Below are 23,361 nucleotides of genomic sequence, written 5' to 3'. Positions count from 1 at the left end.
GCATCCACTACCCACTGGGGTAGAGAATTCCAAAGTTTCATAACCCTTTGAGTAAAGAAATGTCTCCTCATCTCAGTTCTGAATAATTGGCCCCTTATTCCGAGACTGTGCCTGTGGTTTAGACTCTCCAGCTGGCGGAAACAATCTCTGTGTCTACCCTATCGAACACCCTCAGAATTTTGTAGGTTTCAATGAGATCGCTTCTCATTCTTCTAAACTCCAAAGAATATAAGCCCAATTTACTTAGCCTTTTAAATTTAGGACAACATCCTCATCCCAGGGACAAATCTAGTAAACCTGCACTGTACCACCTCCAATGCAAGTATATCCTTTCTTAGATGTGGAGAACAAAACTGCACACGGTATTCCAGATGTGGGGGCTCGCCAAAATGCAACAACTGTAGCAAGTGTAAAGAACACATCTTTTTATTTCTGTTGGACTGTGGATTAAAATTACAATGGCTGCAGTTTGAAGGACATGTCTATGGGAACAGTGAGGAATATATACAATGTTGCTGTCATGGAACAGAGCATGCCATGAAAGAAAGACAGGGTGGTGCTGAGGAGGAGTCTAATGAGGAACTGCCTGGCAACAACATTTTGATTAGCTCCTGACCAGGTGGCCAAGGTTAGTGTGAGAGCAGTGCAGCGGAATAGCTCCTAGCCGGAAAGGAAAAAGACCGAAAACCTCTCTCTCCTGTGTGTGTAAGATTCCAGTAATTCTACAATAATAGCTTGCAGGCTTTTTCTCCAATCTTTTTAACCTGCTCTCTCTCTCTGAAAACCCCTGTCACGAGGAAGGGGAAAATCACTGATAGAGGCATCGAAAGGCAAGTGCTCAACCAGTGAACTAAAGACTGAAAGTGCTGGAAGTCCACCTTGTGTCTCAACAAAGAACTGAAAGGAATTTGGAAGACATCAACCAAAATCAATCCATCGAATCCTATAGTCAGGAATTGGTGCCATTGAACTGTTTTATCCCACCCTTAAAATCCATGTTTTTGTGCATCGTGTGTCCTGTATGTGTGCATAGGGGTTTAAGAAGGGGTAGAGTTTAGGTTATAGAGAGTTAGAAGTTAGCAGTTCATATTTCTCTGTTTTGCCATTGGTTAAACAGTTTTTAAGTTTACAAACCTGGTGCTCTTATTCTGCTAACCTAAATTAAACAATTAGGTGGGTTGATCAAACTTTTCACATTTGTCGCGGCTTGGGGAGCAGTGGGGCTTGATATTACCACACACTATCCCCAGTGAGTCGTGACAAAGCTTGGGGGGTCAGGTCCGGGATATTTTGGACAAAACACAATGACGATTTGGGTGTAGATTTAGTAAGTAATAAAAGCTAAAAGGAAACACCAGGTTTGTACTGTCAAAAATAAGATGGCACTGGAAACTGCTAAAGCTTTCCTGCAAGTGGAAGAGATGTCCCTGACAATTTTACAAGCGATCCCAAAAGCCAGGTTAATCGAATTGGCAAGTAAATTAAGATTAGGATTGCTTGCCAAAGCTAGGAAGACAGAGATAATCGAAGAGATAGCACAGCATTTAAAATTGGAAGGAATGCCCGAGAAAGCGAGTTTTCCAGGGGGTGGTGGTTCATTGGAATGGACTCAAATTCAGTCGCAAATAAAAAAATTGGAACTAGAGGCAGAAGGAAAAGAAAAGGCATTCCAAAGGGAACAGGCAGAAAGGAGATTCCAAAGGGAACAGGCAAAAAAGGCTGAGAAAGAAAAAGAAAAAGGAAAGACAGAGAGCATTTCAAAGGGAGTTAGAAATGGCAAAGTTAGAAAAGAAGGAAAGAAAAAAAGAAAGAATTCCAGCTTAAATTGCTGACAGTTAAAAAAGACAGAGACCCATTAGGTGAGGCAGGACATATTTCTAGATCAGAACCCAGTGGGGAGATGTTTTAATTTGTACATGCTCTTCCAAGGTTTGAGGAAAGGGATTTTGAAGAATTCTTTATTTCATTTGAGAAGATAGCTAAACAGATGAATTGGCCAAAGGAAAACTGGACATTGCCCATGCAGAGCAAATTGACAGGTAGAGCACAGGAAATTTATGCTTCACTGTCAGAGGAGGTTTCTAGGGATTATGATGCAATGAAAGAGGCCATTTTGAGTGCATATGAGTTGGTCCCTGAAGCATACAGACAAAAGTTTCAAAATTTAAGGAAATAGCCTGGGCAAGCTTACATTTAATTTGAAAGGATCAAGCAAAGTGGTTTTGACAGATGGATACAAGCATTAGGAGTTGAAACTACCTATGAAGTTCTCAGAGACCATTCTCTTGGAAGAATTTAAAAACTCCCTACCTTCTGTAATAAGTACCCATGTTGAAGACCAACAGATTGCAACTGCTAGACAGACAGCAGTATTGGCTGATGATTATGACCTGATCCATAAAACGAAACCTTTTTTTCCATCGTCCCCATAAATTTGAAAAGGATAGAAAGTGGGAGAGTGAAAGAAAGGCAAGTAGTTAGGGTAAAGAATGGGTAGCTGGGAATACCTTGAGATTCCCTCCCCAGATCAGGAAGGAAGGTACTGAGGGTGGACGTGAAACACAAAGGCCTAAGTGTTTCCATTTCAATAAAGTGAGACACATTTGTTCAGAATGTTGGAAATTGTGAGGGAAGGCCATGAGACTTATTGGAGTTTGTAATTCATAAGAGTGAGTACGAAAAGGGAACTCAAAAAGAAACTGCCACGGATCAAATTGCAGCTTTAACTACAAATAAGGGTCTGGAGGTAAACACTGCTGCGAATGCAGGTGAAGTGAATAAGGTAGATGAGAGATAGAGAGATTTTCTAAAGGAAAGTTAACCCCTTTTTCATCAAATGATGCAACTAAACCCATAACTATATTAAGGGACACAGGAGCTACTCAAACTCTTTTGCTGGAGAAGGACCTAATTTTCCCTCCAGAGAGTTCAATGAAAGCTAAAGTATTGATGTGGAGAGTATATCCCGGTTCCATTGTACAAAGTGCAATTGGAGTGTGATTTGTTGCTTTGTTGCCTGGATCAATGGTTGTAGGAGTGGTTAAGAAATTACCTGTGGATGGAGTTCATTTACTCTTAGGGAATGATTTAGCAGGAGTGAAGGTTATAGATTCACCCATAATTACGGAAAGTCCGAGAGAGGCTAAAGAGACAGAGCAGTTACAAGAACAAGTTCCTGGTATTTTTCCATCGTGTCCAGAGCAATGGCTAAACAAAGCCCATCACCAGGGGTCAAAGTAATACCACTAGTAGATGCTAGAGTAGCTGAAACTTTCTTTAAGGATGAGGATAATTCAAAGGAAGTGTTTGGCAGGTCTTCATTAATTGAGGCTCAGAAAGCAGATCCAGAGTTAAACAAGTTAGCACAGTCAGCTCACACTGAAGCTGAGGCAGGAGGAGTTCCGGAGTTCTATTACATTAAAACGGAGTTCTGATGAGGAAGTGGAGACACCCTCACATGCCTGCAGATGAGGAATGGACGGTTGTTCATCAGATAGTGGTACTGCCCAAATATCATAAGGAGATATTGCGAGTAGCACATGAAATTCCTATGGCAAGACCTGTAGGAATACGGAAAGCTCAAGCATCAATAAACAGGTATTTTACCTGGCCAAGACTTCATAAGGACGTAGTGCAATTTTGTAAAACATGTCATACGTGTCAGGTAGTAGATAAATCTCAACATGTAATCAAACCAGCACCTTTAATACCCATACCAGTTTTTGAAGAACCAGTCGGGTATTAGTAGATTGTGTAGGACCATTACCCAAAACGGAAGCAGGGCATCAGTATATCCTTACAATCATGGACATGACCACCCAATTTCCAGAAGCTATTCCTTTAAGGACAATTACAGCTAAGGCGATAGTGGATAAATTAACTCAGTTTTTCACTCATTATGGCCTACCAATTGAAATACAATCTAACCAAGATTCTAATTTCATGTCTAAAATTTTCCAGGACATAATCAGCAATTTGGGTATCAAAAAACTAAAGTCTACCACCTATCACCCTCACCCGCAGGCAGCTTTACAGAGATACCATCAGACTCTCAAAAGCATGATTAAGACTTATTGCCATAAATACCCAAAGGATTGGGACAAAGGATTAAATTTCTTACTATTTGCTACCAGAGATTCTCCACGTGATTCTACTGGATTTAGTCTATTTGAATTGATCAATGGTCATGAAATAAGAGGTCCATTAAAAGTGATTAAGGAAAAGTTTCCAAAGAAGAAAGTCGAATCCTCCATGTTGGATTACATGTCCAAGTTTCGAGGCAGACTCACAGGAGCATGTAAAGTAGCTGAAGTACATAACTGTGTGGTTGATTTAGATGATGGCGTTATATATAGTAACACATGGGAAGAACATGGAAAGCAATTAAAGGACCTATTTAAGCAATTGCAGTTGGCTGGCTTAGTCATAAATCTGGCCAAAAGCAAATTTGCAAAAGCAAGGGTAACTTACCTAGGTCACATTGTAGGGCAAGGGCAAGTGATGTCAAGAACAGCAAAAGTGAACTCTCAAATAGAATTCTCCATTCCTAAAATTAAACGAGAAATCATGGAGGTTTTTGGGAATGTGTGGGTTTTATAGAAGTTTGTGCCTAACTTCAGCACAATAGCTGTACCTCTCACCAATCTGTTAAGAAAACAGGCAAAAGTGGCATTGTCAGCAGAACGCCAAGCAGCTTTTGAGAAGCTGACAGCAATCTTAATAAATGAACCAGTATTGGCTGCGCCTGACTTTACCAAACCTTTTAAAATGGCAATTGATGCTAGTGACTTGGGCGCAGTCCTATTACAACTTGATAAATTAGGGATAGAGAAGCTGTTGGGGTACTTTTCCAAGAAACTATAAATAAAACAATGTCAAAGGAAGTACTCTACAGTAGAAAAAGAAACTCTAGCATTGTTGGCTCTTCAACACTTTGAAGTTTATGTCCGACATGATAACAAAGAATCGCTAATCTACACTCACCATAATCCTCTAGCATTTGTTGAAAAGTTTAAAACTCGAAATGAGACACTATTTAGATGGAGTCTATTGTTTCAACCATTTAATGTAAAGATTGTTCACATTGCCAGTAAAGATAATGTGATCACAGATGCATTGTCTCAGGTGTAAAACACTAAAATAAGTTAAAGGGGTAAGAAATGCTGAAAATTGTATAAGATTGTATAAAGGGGAGGAAGGATGATTGGAAGTAAGTCTTGTGTTTTGTTGTTTCTGCCTGTTAAAGTTAATGGATAGAAAATCATGACTTGAAGGTATGTAATTTCCTGATATCTGCTCAAGGCTGGCACCAGCAGTACACTATGAATGAATTTGCTTAGTTATGCATTCTTTAACATATTTAAGCAAAAACAGGAATTAATTCACAAAACACAAGCTTTTAATTCATGCAATTTCCGTGTTTTTTTCTGAAAAGTAAAATCATTAAGCCTAAAAAAAAGGTTTGTGAAAGGCTTTACAAACTGACTATACAAAATCAAAGACAATTTGATTGGTTGCTGAAAATCTATTCTCTATAAACAATATTTGCTTTAACCAAAAAAAAACACAAGCAGCTGTTATTCCCTCTTGTGTCTCACATGATAACAGCTGTTTGTCCTCACACATTCAGCAGTTTTTTCCCCAAAGCATTCATAATAGAAGAGCAGAATTATCATACATTTATATAATTTATCACGAGAATTCAATCTCCAGGTTCTTTTAAAATCTTTTAGAAAAAGCAAACCCTTCTTTTAAATCCCTGTTGATACACTCATTGCATATGCTAAAAATGTACAGATTCTCTTGAAAGCTTTCTCTTAACCGTAAAGGGATAAATAATATCAAAGGCCAAGCTTTTAAAACAGAGGTACGCTGAAGCCTTTAAACATAAATATTAATGAAGCCATTATAGGCAAAAGGCAAAAGTGCCGCAGAACAGAATTCTTTTTTAACATTTATTTGTTCACAGGATGTAGGCTAGGGCAGCATTTATTACCCACTCCTAGTTGCCCTTGAGAAGGTGGTGGTGAGCTGCCTTCTTGAACCGTTGCCGTCCATGTGGTGTAGGTACACCCACAGTGCTGTTAGGAAGAGAGTTCCGGGATTTTGATCCAGTGACAGTGAAGGAATGGCAATATAGTTCCAAGTCAGGATGGCATATGATTTGGGAGGGGAACCTGCATATGGTGGTACTCTAATGTATCTGCTGCTCTTATCCTTCTAACTGGTAGAGGTCGAAGGTTTGGAAGCTGCTGTTGAAGGAGCCTGTGTGATTGGTGCAGCGCATCTTGTAGATGGTACACACTGCTGTCACTGTGCATCAGTGGTGGAGGCATTGCATGATTAAGATGGTAGATGGGGTGCCAGTCAAGTAGGCTGCTTTGTTCTGGATGGTGCCAACCTGGAGTGTTACTGGAGCTGCACTCATCCAGGCAAGTGATGAGTATTCCATCACATTCCGGACCTGTGCCTTGTAGATGGACAGGCTTTGGGATAGTCAGGTGGTGAGTTACACGCCTTGGGGTAGTCAGGTGGTGAGTTACGCACTGCAGCATTTCCAGTCTCCGCCCTGCTTTTGTAGCCACAGTATTTATATGGCTGGTCCAGTTCAGTTTTTGTCAATGGTAATCCCCAGGATGATGACAAGAGGGAGATTCAGCAATGGTAATGCCATTGAATGTCAAGGGGAGATGGTTGGACGCTTCTTATTGGAGATGGTCATTGCCTGGCACTTGTATGGCACGAACGTTACTTGTCACTTATCAGCCCAAGCCTGAACATTGTTCAGTCTTGTTGCATATGGACGTGGACTGTTTCAATATCTGAGGAGTCGTGAATGATAAACATTGTGCAATCATCCGTGAGCATCTCCACTTCTGACCTTATGATAGAGGGAAGGTCATTGATGAAGCAGCTGAAGATGGTTAGACCTAGGACACTGCCCTGAGGAACTCCTGCAGCAACGTCCTGGGACTGAGATGATCAACTTCCAACAGCCACAACCATTGTCCTTTGTGCTAGGTATGACTTGAACCAGCAGGGAGTTTTCCCCGATTCCCATTCATTCCAGTTTTGCTAGGGCTCCTTGATTTAATGCTCAGTCAAATGCTGCCTTGATGTGACGCGCAGTCACTCATCTCCTTTGGAGTTCAGCTCTTTTGTCCATGTTTGGATCAAGGCTGTAGTGAGGAGTGGAGCCGAGTGGCCCTGGCAGAATCCAAACTGAGCATCAGGGAGCAGGTTATTGCTGAGTAAGTGCCACTTGATAGCACTGTCGACAACACTTTCCATCATTTTGCTGATGATCGAGAGTAGACTGATGGGGCAGTAATTGGCCAGGTTGGATTTGTCCTGCTTTTTGTCGGCAAGACATACCTGGGAAATTTTCCATATTGTTGGGTAGATGCCAGTGTTGTAGCTATTCAAGAAATTGCTCAGTAAGCTGAAGTGCATATTCCACTCCTCTTCTAGGGCTATCAAAGCTTAGGTTCCTCCTCCCCTGGAGTACTGTCAGATACCACAGAACCTGGCAGTACCATGGGTCAGAATACCATGGAACCACCTCCCACCCCACTTGTTGCTAAACACAACCTCCTTACATCTGCTTGATGTTGATCATCTTTCTATATATCATAGGCTTTAAAAAAAAAAGCTAAGTTTAAAAATAAATACATCGGTAAAGAAATGCATACGAATCATCATTGCCACTGATTTGTGGTTTCCAGTGAAATGTCAAGGACACTCGCTAAAACATCTTAAGAGTGTCATTTAATAGAGGTGCAGTTTGACTTCAGTCACCACAACGCAGTGATTCTGATAATACATTCCTCATTACAGAACACAAAATAAAACAGCATATTGTCCGACACACTGAGCACAGGTAATTGGAAAACTTATTTCTCTCAGTTGATCCTCAAAATATGAGCAAATTGCTCACTACCAACATTCTGCTGCACTAAAAAACAAACCCCAAAGGGAAAAAACCCAAAGCAGCAGCAGCTATTCTAACAAACCTTAAAAACTATTCAAGACAGTGACTGAAAAATGTTCCTCACCTGGCTATTACTACGTAGTCAATTCCAAGTCTGGTTGGAAGCAAACCTTTTGTCTTTGCCGAGTTACACTATGGAATGCTGCAGGTATGCCACTATATAGTACATTGCCATTGCCCCACCCTGTAACTTAAAGGCCAGTATGTAAGGCTGACTATGTTGAAGCCAACGCAGAGTATAAAGGCTGATAAAGCACATTGGTTTCAATTTGCAATTATGTGTCACTATATCAACAGAAAGTTTCCAGTGGCAACTATTTACTCAGAGGAATATCTACTATCAAAGCTTATGAAATAATTGCTAGAGTTACATACGTCACCGACATTAAGTAATAACCGTGGTATACAATTACTCTGTTACACTAACATGCAGCAAAATTGTAAGTATAACAAGCAAATGGAACCTATTGAGTGGAATCTGGAAAATCGGAGCTACAGCCTTCCCATGCCGAAGCAGCGACTACGCTGCAAAAGTACTTTATTGGCCATGGAGTGCTTTGGGCCATCCTGAAATCTTGAAAGATGTTATGCATCTTATTTTCAGTAATTACCACCTGATTAAAGCTGAACAAACATCACATCTATGTAAAGTGGAACCCAGCATTGCTGGATAGCAAGGTATAAAGCAATGTAGCATTACAAAAGCCCATCAGGTCTGAAGAAGATGCAGATGATCTTTTTTGTTGATAGTTGCAAGTTACATTTATGCCAATTGGAAGACCTTTGCTTGATAACATGACTACTGCATGACCATTCGCACCTATATCTTCTCCTTCCATTATTAAGTTAATTCTGTGCATTTCAATTCATTCTTTCCAACCATGCCACTTTACTACAGCCAATCAAACCTGTCAATAACAATGTCTGCATGCATGACAGTTTTTGCATAATCAGAATTTTTGATTAAGATGCCTACTGCAGTGGGCTAAATTTAATGGCCACATCGCTGGCCCCATCCACCAGCTGAAAGTCAAGGGTAACTTTGCTGCAACGATTTTCTGAAGTCTCAATTGGATTTGCATGGTAATCAGGCAGTTAACTGCCTGCCATCGGGGCTTCCATGACTGTAAGGGTAGAGATACCACTGCCAAGAGCTGCCAGCCAGTCAAAGGGTCTTTAGTCTCAACAGTGCCACCAAAAGCTGTGACCACTGCTGGGACTGCAGTAGGCCTGGGAAGTAATTCTGGGACCTCTCCATGGTTAAGGTATGTGGCTTTGGAAACATGATGGGCCATTCAGGCAGGCCCTGGCAAGAGAAGGTTGGAGAGAGGGGTTATGGTGAGGGCAGAGGGTGTGGGGTTTTCAGTAGGGGCCACAGTTGCCCTGGATGGGGGGGTGGTAGAGGGGTGGGAACCCTCCACTGTTCCATTGCCTACAGGGTGCCCAATCAGGAACTCACCTCCCCTGCATGCTGCAGGGTGGCCACCAGCTTCTACTGGGTGGGCTCCCGACATGGTGTACACGTAGTAGACACTAAAGACATCAAGGAGTATGGAGAGAGAGCAGAAATATGGCACTGAGACAGGGGATCAGCCTTGATCATATTGAATGACCTACTCCTGCTTCTACTTTCTATGTTTCTATCCCGTCTCTGCTGGGCCACATAAGGGCTTCTTCTCCCCACCCACCCTCCCCACTGGTAGAATACCAGCTGCAGGGAGAAAAGGCCCTTATATAGTCCTTAATTTCCCAGTAGGGCTTGAACTGGCCTCCAGGCAGGAAGGCTATCCTTGACCTTCCCAACCCTGACTTCATTAGGAGGAAATCAGGAAGGTGACGAACACCACTTCCCTCTCAAATCCATGCCCCGTCACCTACCCGACCACACGCCAGGCGGGGGCGAAGGGTGGCAATTAAATTCCACCCAATGGTTCCACTTAGTGCGACATTTTACCTCCTAAATCGAATCTAGTGTTTTTCCCAGGTTTACATGAGTGGCATGAGTGAGAGAGCTGGCTGGCTGCTGCATTATGAAAGGAGATTCTTGGAACTTAGATGGCCTTTGGTGGCAGCTAGGTCACAAAATAAAAACAGAAAATGTTCAAAATATTCAGCAGGTCATGCAGCGACTGTGCTACATCCTGAGATGGAAATGCTGCAGACTGCCCCTATTATGCTCCTACATAGGCAACAGCAACAGTCTGTCTACAAGTGTGTAGGCATCAGAGGTGGAAAATCATGCACCTGCATCAGATTGGCACATTTCTGTCATTCTAATAGTACTGGGCCTTGGCTTTGCACTGCCACTGATTTGCAGAAGACCTAATATTACACCAAAGAGATTCCTGAAAGACCTGTCTGCACTCAGCCTCAATTGTCTGAATGCCTTCACCAATCTGGCACCTAATATTTCTAGGGCAGATTTCTCAACACCCATAGAACCACAGAAAAGTTACAGCACAGAAGGAGGCCATTCGGTCCATCTTGTCCATGCCAACCCAAGGACACCTCCACCAACTTGGGCAGCAAATTCCAGACACCCACTACCCTCTGTGTAAAAAAGTTCTTCCTCATGTCCCCCTACACCTTCTGCCACTTATCTTGAATCTATGTCCCCTGGTTCTAGAATTCTCCACCAAGGGTAACAATTTTATCCTGTCCACTCTATCTATTCCCCTCATAATTTTGTACACCTTAATCAAGCCACCTCTCAGCCTTCTTTGTTCCAGGGAAAATAACCCCAACCTATCCAATCTCTCCTCGTAGCTACACTTTTCTAACCCTGGCAACATTCTTGTAAACCTCCTCTGCACTCTCTCCAGAGCTATTACGTCCTTCCTGTAATGTGGTGACCAGAACTGCACACAATACTCCAGTTGTGGCCTCAATCAGTGTTTTATACAATTCCAACATTATATCCATACTTTTATATTCTATACCTTGGCCAATGAAGGAGAGCATTCCATAAGCCTTCTTTACAACCTTGTCTACTTGAACTGCTGCCTTCAGGGACCTGTGTACTTGTATGCCAAGATCTCTCACTTCATCTACCACGCTTAGCCCATTTATTTTGTAATCCCTGTAACTGTTTGACCTCCCTAAATGTATGACCTCACACTTCTCTATGTTAAAATCCATCTGCCACTTTACCACCCACTCCACCAACCCATCTATATCGTTTTAGAGATTATGGCCAACCTCTACAATATCCACTACTCGGACAATCTTTGTGTCATCTGCAAATTTCCCAATCGTGCTCCCCACATTCACGTCCAAATCGTGAATATATAACACACACAGCAAGGGTCCGAACACCGAGCCCTGTGGAACACCACTTGAGACAACTTTCCATTCGCAAGGGCATCCATCGACCATTACCCCTCTTTCCTGTTACAAAGCCAATCTTTTATCCAGTTTGCCACACTTCCCTGAATCTTATGGGCTTTTACTTTCCTGACCAATCTGCCATGTGGGACCTTGTCAAATGCCTTGCTAAAATCCATGTACACAACATCCACTGCACTACCCTCATCAACCCTTCTTGTCACTTCCTCAAAGAATTCAATCAAATTTGTGAGGCAAGAACTTCCTTTAACAAATCCATGCTGACCATCCCTGACTAGTCCATGCCTTTCCACATGACAGTTAATCCTAGCCCTCGGGATTGATTCTACTAATTTGTTCACCACCGATGAAAGACTAACTGGCCTATGATTGTTTGGCATTTCCTTTGATCCCCTTTTTAAACAATGGAACTACGTTTGCATTTATCCAGTCCTCCGATACCTCCCCTGTATCTAGTGAAGATTGGAAAATCATCCTCAGAGCATCTGCTATCTCCTCCCTGACTTCCTTCAGCAGCCTCGGAAACAATCCATCTGGCCCTGGTGACTTACCAACTTTCAAGGATTTCAATCCTTCGAGTACTTCCTCTCTCTTCATGACTATCCCGTCCAATACCTTGCAGTGTTCCTCCTGGACTACTATATCTACATCCTCCCTTTCATTTGTAAACATGGAGTCAAAATATTCATTCAAAACCCTTCCCACAGCCTCTGAATCTACACACAAGTTTCCATCTTCATCTCTGATAGGTCCCACTTTTTCCTTAACTAACCTTTTAGCATTAATGTATTGGTAAAACATCCTAGGGTTATCTTTAACTTTACTTGCTAATCTTTTTTCATGATTTTTCCTTATTTCTTTTTTTACTTCGTCCCTGCACTTCCTATATTCGTCTAGGATATTTGCAGTGCTTAGTTCTTTGTGCCTATCGTACACTTTATTTTTCTGTTTGATCTTCCCCTGTATTCCTCTAGACAGCCAGGGAGGTCTAGATTTGGCAGTACCACTCAGGGGACCTGTCTACTTTGTACAATTAGGGTCTCACTTTTTAGTGCTTCCCACTGGTTTTCCACTGTTTTATCCTCCAGCAGTGCTGTCCAGTCCACCTCAGCCAAGTCCCTTCTCATTTCTGCAAAATTTGTCTTCCCCCAGTTCAAGACTTTTACTCCTGCCTTATCTCTGTCCTTTTCCATGGTAATGCTAAATCTAACTGAATTGTGATCACTGTCCAATATGGTCGCCAACTGTCACTTCACCCACTTGCCCTTCTTCGTTCCCCAAGACTAGGTCTAGAATTGCATCTCCTCTCGTTGGGTTTGTCACTAATTGGTTGAAAAAATTTTCCTGGACACACTGCATGAATTTTTCTCCCTCAGTGCTCCTTAAATTGTTTGAATCCCAGTTGATATTAGGATAGTTGAAGTCTCCTACTATTATTGCCCTCTTGTTCTTACAAGCAGAAATTTGCCGACATATTTGTTCTTCTATCTCCCTTTCACTATTTGGGGGTCTGTAGTATACTCCCAGTAGCATGACTGCCCCTTTTTTATTTCTAAGCTCAATCCATAAAGCCTTGTTTGTTGACCTATTTAGTATATCATCCCTTCTCACAACTGGAATTGATTCTTTAACCATTAGTGCTAACCCCCTCCTTTTTTATCTCTTACTCTATCTTGTCTGAAGACTCTATAACCAGGGATATTAAGCTGCCAGTTTTGTCCCTCCTTTAGCCAGGTCTCCGTTATAGCAATGACATCCTGCTGCCATGTGTCTACCTGTGCCCTTAACTCATCTACCTTGTTTGTAATACTCCTTGCATTGAAGTATAAACAGTTTAACCCTGTCAATTTCCCTTGCTGGACACTTTGTAAACTTTGCTTCTCCTGTAACTCCATGTCTATCATAACGTCCCTAGCTAATGTTCCACCTCCATTTTTCTGATCTGAATCTGACCTATCTGATCCTACTCCTGGGATTCCATCCCCCTGCCACACTAGTTTAAATACTCCCCAACAGAACTAGCAAAAGCCCCCACCAGGACACTGGTCCCAGCTCTGCCTGGGTGCAGCCCGTCTGGTTTGTACAGGTCCCACCTTCCCCAGAACCGGTCCCAGTGCCTCAAGAATCTGAATCCCTCCCGGCTACACCGTCTCTCCAGCCATGTGTTCATTTGGTCTATCCTCTTATTTCTGCTCTCGCTAGCACGTGGAACTGGGAGTAATCCTGAGATTACTACATTTGAGGTCCTGCATTTTAATTTATCTCCTAACTCCCTGTACTGAGCTTGCAGGTCCTCATCCCTTAGTTTACCTATGTTGTTGGTACCAATGTGTACCACGACCACTGGCTGCTTACCTTCCCTTCCCAGAATGTCCTGCAGCCGCTCCGTGACATCCTGGACCCTGGCACCAGGGAGGCAACATACCATCCTTGATTCACGTTTGCGGCCACAGAAGCGTCTGTCTGTGCCCCTAACTATTGAATTCCCTATCACTATAGCCCTGCCACTTGTTTTCCTCCCGCCCCTCTGAGTGGCAGAGCCACCCACGGTGCCGTGAACTTGGTTGTTGCTTTCTCCTGAGAGGCCATCACCCCCGACAGTATCCAAAGCGGTATATCTGTTAGAGTGGGGGATGACCACAGGAGACTCCTGCACTACCTTCCTGAGTCTTTTACTGTTCCTGATGGTCACCCATTTCCTTTCTGCCTGTGTAATCTTCACCTGCGGTGTGACCACCTCACTAAACGTGCTATCCACGACTTGCTCAGCATCGCAGATGCTCCACAATGAGTCCACCCGCAGTTCCAGCTTCGAAATCCGGTTAGCTAGAAGCTGCATTTGGACACACCTTCCGCACACATGGTCAACAGGGACGCGGGAAGCGTCCCTCATTTCCCACATCCTGCAGGAGGAGCATATCACAGGTCTGAGTTCTCCTGCCATGACGTCCCTCTCGATTAAGCTAGTTACTCCCTTAAAAAATACGCTCGCTCAGGGCCTTATTTATGTTAGCTAGCAGACTTGTTTCTTGACTAATTATATTTGTACAGTACTACTCTATACTTTTTTTTAGCTCCTACCTCAGTATTGAGCAATGAATAACTTTAATAGATTGAAAAAAAAAAACTCACCAGGGTTTACTCACCAACCAGCTGTTTTTTTAAAAATTCACTTTCAGAAGAGTGTCCCTCGCAGGTCTGGTGCACTCCTGAAGGTACTGCCTCTCCATCTCTCTCTTTTTTGGTTTAAGGAGGGGGGAGGGATGGAAACACTACAGCAATGTAACGTTTTATTCCATTCTTTGACAGTGGGTCCTTCTCGATCCCCTTCTGAGTCACAGTGTCTGCGCTGACTTCTCCCAGGATGCTTCAGTCACTTCTCACTACCGCCCTCTGTTGGATGCTCTTCCTCCTGTTGAGTGCAAGAGTCCTTCTCCTCGATCGCCTTCTGAGTCACTGTGTCTGTGCTGACTTCTCCCAGGATGCTTCAGTCACTTCTCACTACTGCCCTCTGTTGGATGCTCTTCCTCCTGTTGAGTGCAAGAGTCCTTCTCCTCAATCCCCTTCTGAGTCATGGTGTCTGTGCTGACTTCTCCCAGGATGCTTCAGTCACTTCTCACTACCGCCCTCTGTTGGATCCATGGCAGATGTTGTTGTGGGATTCACCACTGGACATTGGCCTAGACTTAGCCCACACTCCGGGATGGACTCTGGTGCTATGAATGCATCCATCATGTTTCCATGGATGCAGGTACTGAACTCCTTCAATTTACATGCAATCTGCTACACATTCTTAGAGACCCAATGTTTGCACATATACTTGAGTTCTAAATTTTAAAAACAAGATTTTTGAGGTCTATGTTCAAAGGTATTTCAGCAGCGGGATACATGTCCTGACCCTTCATTTCACTATGTCTTACTCTTCATCTTCCCTGCTCCCTCCCCCCCACCAGCTCCTCTTGTCCACTCATGCAGTGTCATTATTCTACAAACGTACCCCTGACTCACCATCTATTGCCCCTCAGGCAAATGGCTCGGCATACAATAAAGCGCTGGAAAGCTGGAAGCAGGGGGCCTGGTAGCTGTGTTTCCTCTTCTGCTTCCTCTTGATATGTCACATCTAGGAAAGGCAAATAAGGTTACAGTGGGTTGTTGAAGAATTCACATGTGTGCTCCATGATCTAGTACAAATGGTAATGCAGGGTGTAACTGGAGAAGAAAGGAAAACAAAATGTCAAGGCAAACCTGCAGCTGACACTCACTCTAACCCACATCAGTAGGGAGACCATAATAAGGGCAATGACTGGTGCATGAGCCAAGAAATACATACATAAGGGGGTCAGGGGGTTGGCATGCATACAAGGTTGCTAGTGAGGGAACACTTGCAGACAATGGCTAGGGGTCTAAGAGACCCACAATACTCCCTAAGCATTAATGGTAAATTGTTGAAGCAGTTTCACTCCGTTCTCTCAGGACCAACCCTGACTTTGTCATCAAACCTGCTGACAAAGGTGGTGCTGTTGTTGCCTGGCGTAATGACCCCTACCTCGCAGACGCTGAGTTCCAACTCGCAGACACTTCTTCCTACCTCCCCCGGGACCATGACCCCACCACCGAACATCAAGACATTGTTTTCAGGACTGTCACTGACCTCATCGCCTCTGAAGATCTTCCCTCCACAGCTTCAAACCTCAGTCTCCCAACCTCGGACAGCCCGCTTCTACCTCCTTCCCAAAATCCACAAACAGGACCGTCCTGATAGACCGATTGTGTCAGCCTGTTCCTGCCCCACGGAACTCATTTCTTTCTATCTTGACTCTGTTTTCTCTCTCTCCTTGTCCAGTCTCTTCCCACCTACATCCGCAATTCCTCTGATGCCCTACATCATATCAACAATTTCCAGATCCCTGGACCTAACTGCCTCCTCTTCACCACGGACGTCCAATCCATCTACACCTCCATCCCCCATCAGGATGGCCTGAGGGCTCTCCGCTTCTTCCTTGAACAGAGGCCCAAACAATCCCCATGTACCACCACTCTCCTCCATCTGGTTGAACTTGTGTTCTCACTGAACAAATTCTCCTTAAACTTGTCTCACTTCCTCCAAATAAAAGGTGTGGCTATGGGTAGGCGCAAAGGCCCCAGTTATGCCTGTCTCTTTAAGGGGTATGTGGAACATTCCTCGTTCCAGTCCAACTCAGGCCACCTCCCACAACTCTTTTTTCAGTACATCGATGACTGTTTCGGTGCTGCTGCATGCTCATCTGGACCCGGAAAAATTTATCAATTTTGCTTCCAATTTCCACCCCTCCACCACTTTTCACACGGTCCATTTCTGGCATTTCCCTTCCCTTCCTTGACCTCTCTGTCTCAGTTTCTGGCAATAGACTATCCACCAATATTCATTACAAGCCCACTGACTCCCACAGCTACCTCGACTACAGCTCCTCACACCCTGCTTCCTGTAAGGACTCCATCCCATTCTCTTAGTTCCTTCGCCTCCGTCGCATCTATTCCAATGGTGCCACTTTCCAAAGCAGTGCTTATGAAATGTCTTCCTTGTCCCTTAACTGGGATTTCCCACTCACGGTGGTTGACAGGGCCCTCAGCCATGTCTGACCATCTGTCACACCTCAGCTCTCACAGCTTCCTCTCCCTTCCAGAACCACGATTGGGTCCTCCTTGTCCTCACTTTTCACCCCACCAGCCTCCGCATTGAAAAGATCATCCTCCACCATTTCTGCCAACTCCAGCATGATGCCATTACCAAACATCTTCCCTTCACCCCGTCAGCATTCCATCGCTCCCTCCAAGACACGGTGGTCCACTCCTCCATCACCCCCAACACCTCAATCCCCTCCCACGGCACCTTCCCATGCAATCGCAGAAGGTGCAGCACCTGCCCCTTTACTTCCCTCCCTCCTCTCCATCCAAGGGCCCAAACACTCCTTTCAAGTCAAGTCCTTCAATTTGTTCTACTGGATTTGCTGCTCCCAATGTGGTTTCCTCTACATTGGAGAGACCAAACACAAACTGGGTGACCGCTTTGCAGAACACCTTCAGTTTGTCCGCAAGCATAACCCAGACCTCCCTGTCGCTTGCCATTTCAACACAGCACCCTTCTCTCATGCCCACATGTCCGTCCTTGGCCCACTGCAGTGTTCCAGTGAGGCTCAACACAAACTGGAGGAACAGCACCTCATCTTCCGATTCGGCACTTTACAGCCTTCCAGACTTAACATTGAGTTCAACAACTTCAGACCATAAACCCTCCCCTCCATCCCCACCCTTTTTTGACCCCCCCCCCTCTTTTCTATATTCGTTTTTATTTTTTTAACTTTTAAATTCATTTATTTATTTTTTCCCCATTTATTTTCATTATTTTAAAAATTTACTCCCATTTTTATTCATTGTTTTATCTCCAGCTTTTAGCCTTTTTGATCTTTTTTCCAACCACCGTCCCCTCCCCCCACCCCACCCCCACTAGAGCTGTCACTTTCCAGAGTGCTTACCCTGGTCCTGCCATTATCACATTCTGCTTTCCACTCAATGTCACCATTAGCACCTTCCTTTAGCCAGTACCACCACTATTAACAACCCTTTGACCTTTTATGTATGACATCTTTCACAATTTCTCCTTTGCATCCACCTATCGCTGGCCTTCTATGGCCTTCTATCCAGCTTCACCTGTTCCACCCCCCCTTAAATAGTACATATTTCACCACATTTCTACTTCCCTTTAGCTCTGAAGAGTCATACGGACTCGAAACGTTAACTCGTCTTTCTCCCCATAGATGCTGTCAGACCTGCTGAGTTTTTCCAGCATTTTTTCGTCTTTGTTTCCGATTTCCAGCATCCACAGTATTTTGTCTTTATCTTTGTCCTTGTCTTAGTTGCCTTCTCTAAAAAATGTTGCATAAAATTGAAGAAATTCTCAGATATCAGTTTTGTTCAAAATGTTTTGACTAGCATCACTGATTTCTCCTCTAATTTCCTTTCAATTTTGGGGTATATTTCATTTAATCTAAGAACCCAGTAGAGATTTAATTATTTCTTAATACTTATGGTATGAAATTGTCAATGATCTCATTCTTGCTTGACAAAAGACCCAATACATTCAACAACGCATTTATTGCAGCCTGGAAAAGTACCAACATCAGCTCACATCCTGCCTATCCTCCATCAACTTTAAGCAAGCAGAGAAGATTATATACACACTCACAAAACGTGTTTGATTAGGGTTAATCAGTAAAGATCACTATATGCACTACAATTAAAATGCCTAAATCATAATTTAAAAGTGAAAATCTGTAGGAGGTAAACAAAGAGAAGATTTTGTCATTCTCTAGAATCTGAAATATATCTGCTATGCACTGTATGTCAGGGAAAGCTCAAGGTCAGTCACATGCTAATTGACATCAAGAGGTGAGATATAGGTGAGGTGAGAGTGACTGCCCTTGACATCAAGGCATCATTTGATCGAGTGTGTCATCAAGAAGCTCTAGCAAAACAGGAGTCAATGGGAAATCAGGGGGAAAACTCTCCACTGGTTGCAGTCAGACCTAGCACAAAGGAAGATGGCTGTGGTTGTTGGAGGTCAATCATCTCAGTTCCAGGATATCACTGCAGGAGTTCTCAGGATAGAGTCCTAGGCCGAACTATGTTCGGCTGCTTCATCAATGACCTTCCCTCCATCGTAAGGTCAGAAGTGGGGATGTTTGCTGGTGATTGCACAATGTTCAGCACCATTTGCAACTCCTCAGATACTGAAGCAGTCCATGTCCAAATGCAGCAAGACCCAGATAATAGCCAGGCTTGGGTTGATAAGTGGCAAATAACATTTGCGCCACACAAATGCCCAGCAATGACCATATCCAACAAGATAATCTAACCATCTCCCCATCACATTTAATGGCATTATCACTGAACCCACCCCACTATCAACAACCTTAGGGGCTTACAATTGACCAGAAATTGAAGTAGTCCAGTCATATAAATACTGTGGTTACATGAGTAATTCAGAGGCTGGGAATTCTGTTGTGAGTAACTCACATCCTGACTCCCAAAGCCTGACTATCATCTATAACACACAAATCAGGAGTGTGATGGAATACTCTCCACTTGCATGGATGAGTGCAGGTCCAACAACACCTAAGAAGCTCGACACTATCCAGGACAAAGCAGCCCGCTTGATTGGCACCCCATCCATCACCGACGCCCAGTGGCAGCAATACGTACCGTCTACAAAATGCATTGCAGGAACTCACCAAGGCTTCTCCAACAGCACTTTCCAAGTCCACGACCTCTACCACATCGGAAGGACAAGGTCAGCAGAAGCATGGGAACACCACCGTCTGCAACTTCCCCTCCAATACATACACCACCTGATTTTGAACTATATTGCCGTTCCTTCACTGTCACTGGTTCAAAATCCTGGAACACCCTCACTAACAGCACTGTGGGTGTATCTACACCACATGGACTGCAACTGTAACTTTAACCCTTCTTGTCACACTCTAGGTATCATTACCTAATTAGCAGCCCTGCAAGGCTGCCATGCTGTTTTGCTTTGTAAGCCTACTTTCCAGTCCTATCAATGTCGTTGGTATCAATGTGGACGACGACAACTGGATCCCTGCCCTCCCACTCCTAGAGGAAGCTCACCACTACCTTCTCAAGGACAATTAGGGATGGGCAATAAATGTTGTCTTAGGTAGCAACACCCACATCCTGTGAATTAATAAAGTTGTGATGGGGCAAATAAGTAGAGTTTTCTTTATTATGGTTGTGGGGAGATAATCAATAGCTTGTTAAATTTCTTCCAACCAACAATTACAGTATTATAGTCGATCTGCTTCCTCGACCCATTGTAATGAAAATCTAAACAGCCCTCTATCCCATCTAGGAGGCTTGATTTAGTTCAGAATGGGATCAAGGGAAATAACCTTAAAGGCATAGCCTGAAGCTCAAAGTGTTAGACAGAATGGTGCCTAGGCCTGAGCATACTCCCAAGCGAGCATAAATGCTATTTGCAGCAGCTTTAATTGTCTGATAGGAGACTAAAAAAACCAAACAAAACAGGCAGGTGTTAACATGATTAAAAACAAGGAAATAACAACCATCTTACAACAGCAAAAACCCTACCATCCAATCAAATATAGGTACATAATAGATTCACAGCAGCTACATTCTTGGTCATCTTGACGATATACTGTAATGTATCTTTTTAAATGTCTGGTACACAAAAATAGGAGAATGAGGTCTGATCTAGGGGGAAAATGTGATTAAATCCAAAGCCAGCAAGTGTCTAGGCAGCTGCCAAATCAAATCAGAAGCTCAATTAATTAGCAAGAGTAGATTGGACATCAAACCTTTTCCACTAAGTAAAAGCAGCTCAATCATGTTGTACTTCTGACTAGCAGTTGGTAAAGGAAGAAACTAGAGCCAGTCTTTACTTAAAATAGATTTATTTGGAAATTCTCAACAGTTCATTGTTTTCCAGTTGACCGCAATCTGAGGAGACTTCAACTTCCGGGCAAGCGTAGAATCACGGACAGCAACTTCCGATTTCTGTGTTTAACTACACGCCAGAATCTGCTCTCAGTTTGAGAGGTATAACAACTATGAACATGCACAATTTGCATCATTACTACTGCAACTTCTGGGCCGGTATGTCAGCACAATGCGTTTTAGGACTAGTCTGCTATACCATTGATTGAGTTGATGCTCCCACATACTGTTCCCACTCGTGGAAGCATCCAGAAGGAGGGGCACAGATTTAAAGCGATGAACAAAAGTGACATGAGGAAAAGTTTTTACACGCGGAAAGTGGTTGGGATCTGGAATGCACTGAGAGTGTGGTGGAGGTAGATTCAATCACGGCATTCAAAAGAGAATTAGACTTATCTGTGAAGGAAGAATGCCTTCTGACTTCGCTACAACACTAGCATCTATTCGGCAATGTGGAAAATTGCCTAGGTATGTCATGTACACAAAAAGCAATCTGGCCAATTACCGCCCCAAGTGGGGGGAGGAAATGGGAGCGTAGTGATGGTCGGGGACAGTATAATTAGGGGGATAGATAGGGTTCTCTGCAGCCGTGACCATGAGTCCCGAAGACTGCATTGCCTGCCCGGTGCCAGGGCTAAGGACATCTCCTCATGGCTGAAGAGGAACTTGGAGTGGGAGGGCAGGGATCCAGTTGTCGTCGTCCACATTGATACCAACGACATTGATAGGACTGGAAAGGAGGTTCTGCTGAAAGAATTTGAACAGTTAGGAGCTAAATTAAAAAGCAGAACCTCCAAGGTAATAATCTCAGGGTTGCTACCTGAGCCACGGGCAAACTGGCATAGGGTAAATAAAGTCAAGGAGTTCAATGTGTGGCTCAGAGATTGGTGTGGGAGGAATGGGTTTCAGTTCATGGGGCACTGGCACCAGTGCTGGGGTAGAAGGGAGCTGTTCCAGTGGAATGGGCTTCACTTGAACTATGCTGGAACCAGTGTCCTGGCAAACTGAATAATTGGGGCAATAGAAAGGACTTTAAACTAAATGGGGAGGTGGGGGGCGCCGGGGAGGGTTCTGGAGAGGGGATACGTAGGCTTACAAAGCAAAACAGCATGGCAGCCTTGCAGGGTTGCTAATTAGGTAATGATACCTAGAATCTGACAAGAAGGGTTAGAGTGAATAAACATCCAAAAACAGCCGCAAATAGGGTCAAAGGGGGAAAATATGGTAAAAAGGCAAAATAATGGCCCTTTACTTAAATGCACGTAGTACTTGAAACAAAATAAATTAATTAACGGCACAAATAGAGGTTAATAGGTATGATCTTATAGCCATTACGGAGACCTGGTTACAAGGTGATCAAAGCTGGGAACTAAATATTCAGGGGCATGTGACTTTTCGAAAGGACAGACAGGAAGGAAAGGGTGGCGGGGTAGCTTTGTTAGTATGAGATGGAATAAGTTAGATAACAAGAAAGGATCTTGGATCGGAAGATGTAGAATCCATATGGGTGGAGCTAAGAAATACCAAAGGGAAGATGACACTGGTGGGAGTAGTCTCTAGGCCCCCCTGACAGTAGCTATACTGTATGACAGAATAAATCAGAAGATAATGAGGGCATGTAAAAAAGGCAGTGCATTAATCATGGGTGACTTTAATCTTCATGTAGATTGGGAAAATCAAATTGACAGAGGTAGACACGAGCAAGAATTCATAGAGCGTATTCGGAACAGTTTCCTAGAACAATATGTTGTGAATCCAACCAGGGATCAGGCTACTTTGGATCTGGTAATGTTTAATGAGGCAGGCTTAATAAATGATCTCAGAGTAAAGGATCCCCTAGGAAACAGTGACCTTAATATGGTAGAATTTAGCATTCAGTCCGAGAGTGAGAAACCTGGGTCGGAAATAACTGCTAAACTTAAATAAGGGTAATTACAAAGGAATGACGGCTGAGTTGGCTGGAATGGACTGGGAAAGGAGTTTAGCAGAAAAGACAGCTGATGAACAATGGCAGACGTATTAAGAAAATAGCTCATGGCTCTCAACAAAGATATACCCCAGCGAGGAAGGAGGATTCGAGGAAGGGGATAACCAACCATGGTTAACCAAGGAAGTTAAGGACAGTATCAAACAAAGAAAAAAGATTCAATGTGGCAAAGATTAGTAGTAAGACAAAGGATTGGGAAAGTTTTAAAAACCAACATAATAATAGAGGGAGAAAATAAACTTTGAAGGTAAACTAGCAAGTAATATAAAAACAGACAGTAAGAGCTTCTTTAAATATATAAAAGAGAGGCTAAAGTGAACATAGGCCCCTTAGAGAATGAGGCTGGGGAAATAATAATGGGGAACCACGAAATGGCAGAGGAATTGAATAAATACTTTGCTTAGTCTTCACGGTAGAAGACACTAATAGCGTTCCAAAAATACTAAATAATCAAGGGGCAAAAGTGGGGGAGGAAATAAATACAATAATTATCACTAGAAAAAAAGTACTAGGGAAAATAATGGGACTA

General features: G+C 43.4%; 1 protein-coding gene across 3 annotated transcripts in view; it reads right to left on the bottom strand.

Annotated features, from left to right (window-relative positions):
* LOC144693733 (sodium/hydrogen exchanger 9B2-like) overlaps positions 1-23,361 on the bottom strand; it is a 141,372-nt gene that overhangs the window by 83,365 nt on the left and 34,646 nt on the right. Inside the window, exon 3 of one of the 3 annotated variants that reach the window (XM_078563725.1) lies at positions 15,333-15,455. The exons of 1 other annotated variant lie outside the window; for it this stretch is intronic. In XM_078563725.1, the coding sequence (XP_078419851.1) occupies positions 15,333-15,346 (14 nt within the window). In that variant the 5' untranslated portion in view covers positions 15,347-15,455. Of the gene's footprint in view, positions 1-8,054; positions 8,190-15,332; positions 15,456-23,361 lie in introns of those variants that run through there. One more of the 3 variants, XM_078563896.1, reaches the window with a different exon arrangement.

This window comes from Cetorhinus maximus, chromosome 1 (assembly GCF_964194155.1).
Source record: "Cetorhinus maximus chromosome 1, sCetMax3.hap1.1, whole genome shotgun sequence".
NCBI classification, from domain to species: domain Eukaryota; kingdom Metazoa; phylum Chordata; class Chondrichthyes; order Lamniformes; family Cetorhinidae; genus Cetorhinus; species Cetorhinus maximus.
This window is presented reverse-complemented; position numbering and strand designations above follow the sequence as displayed.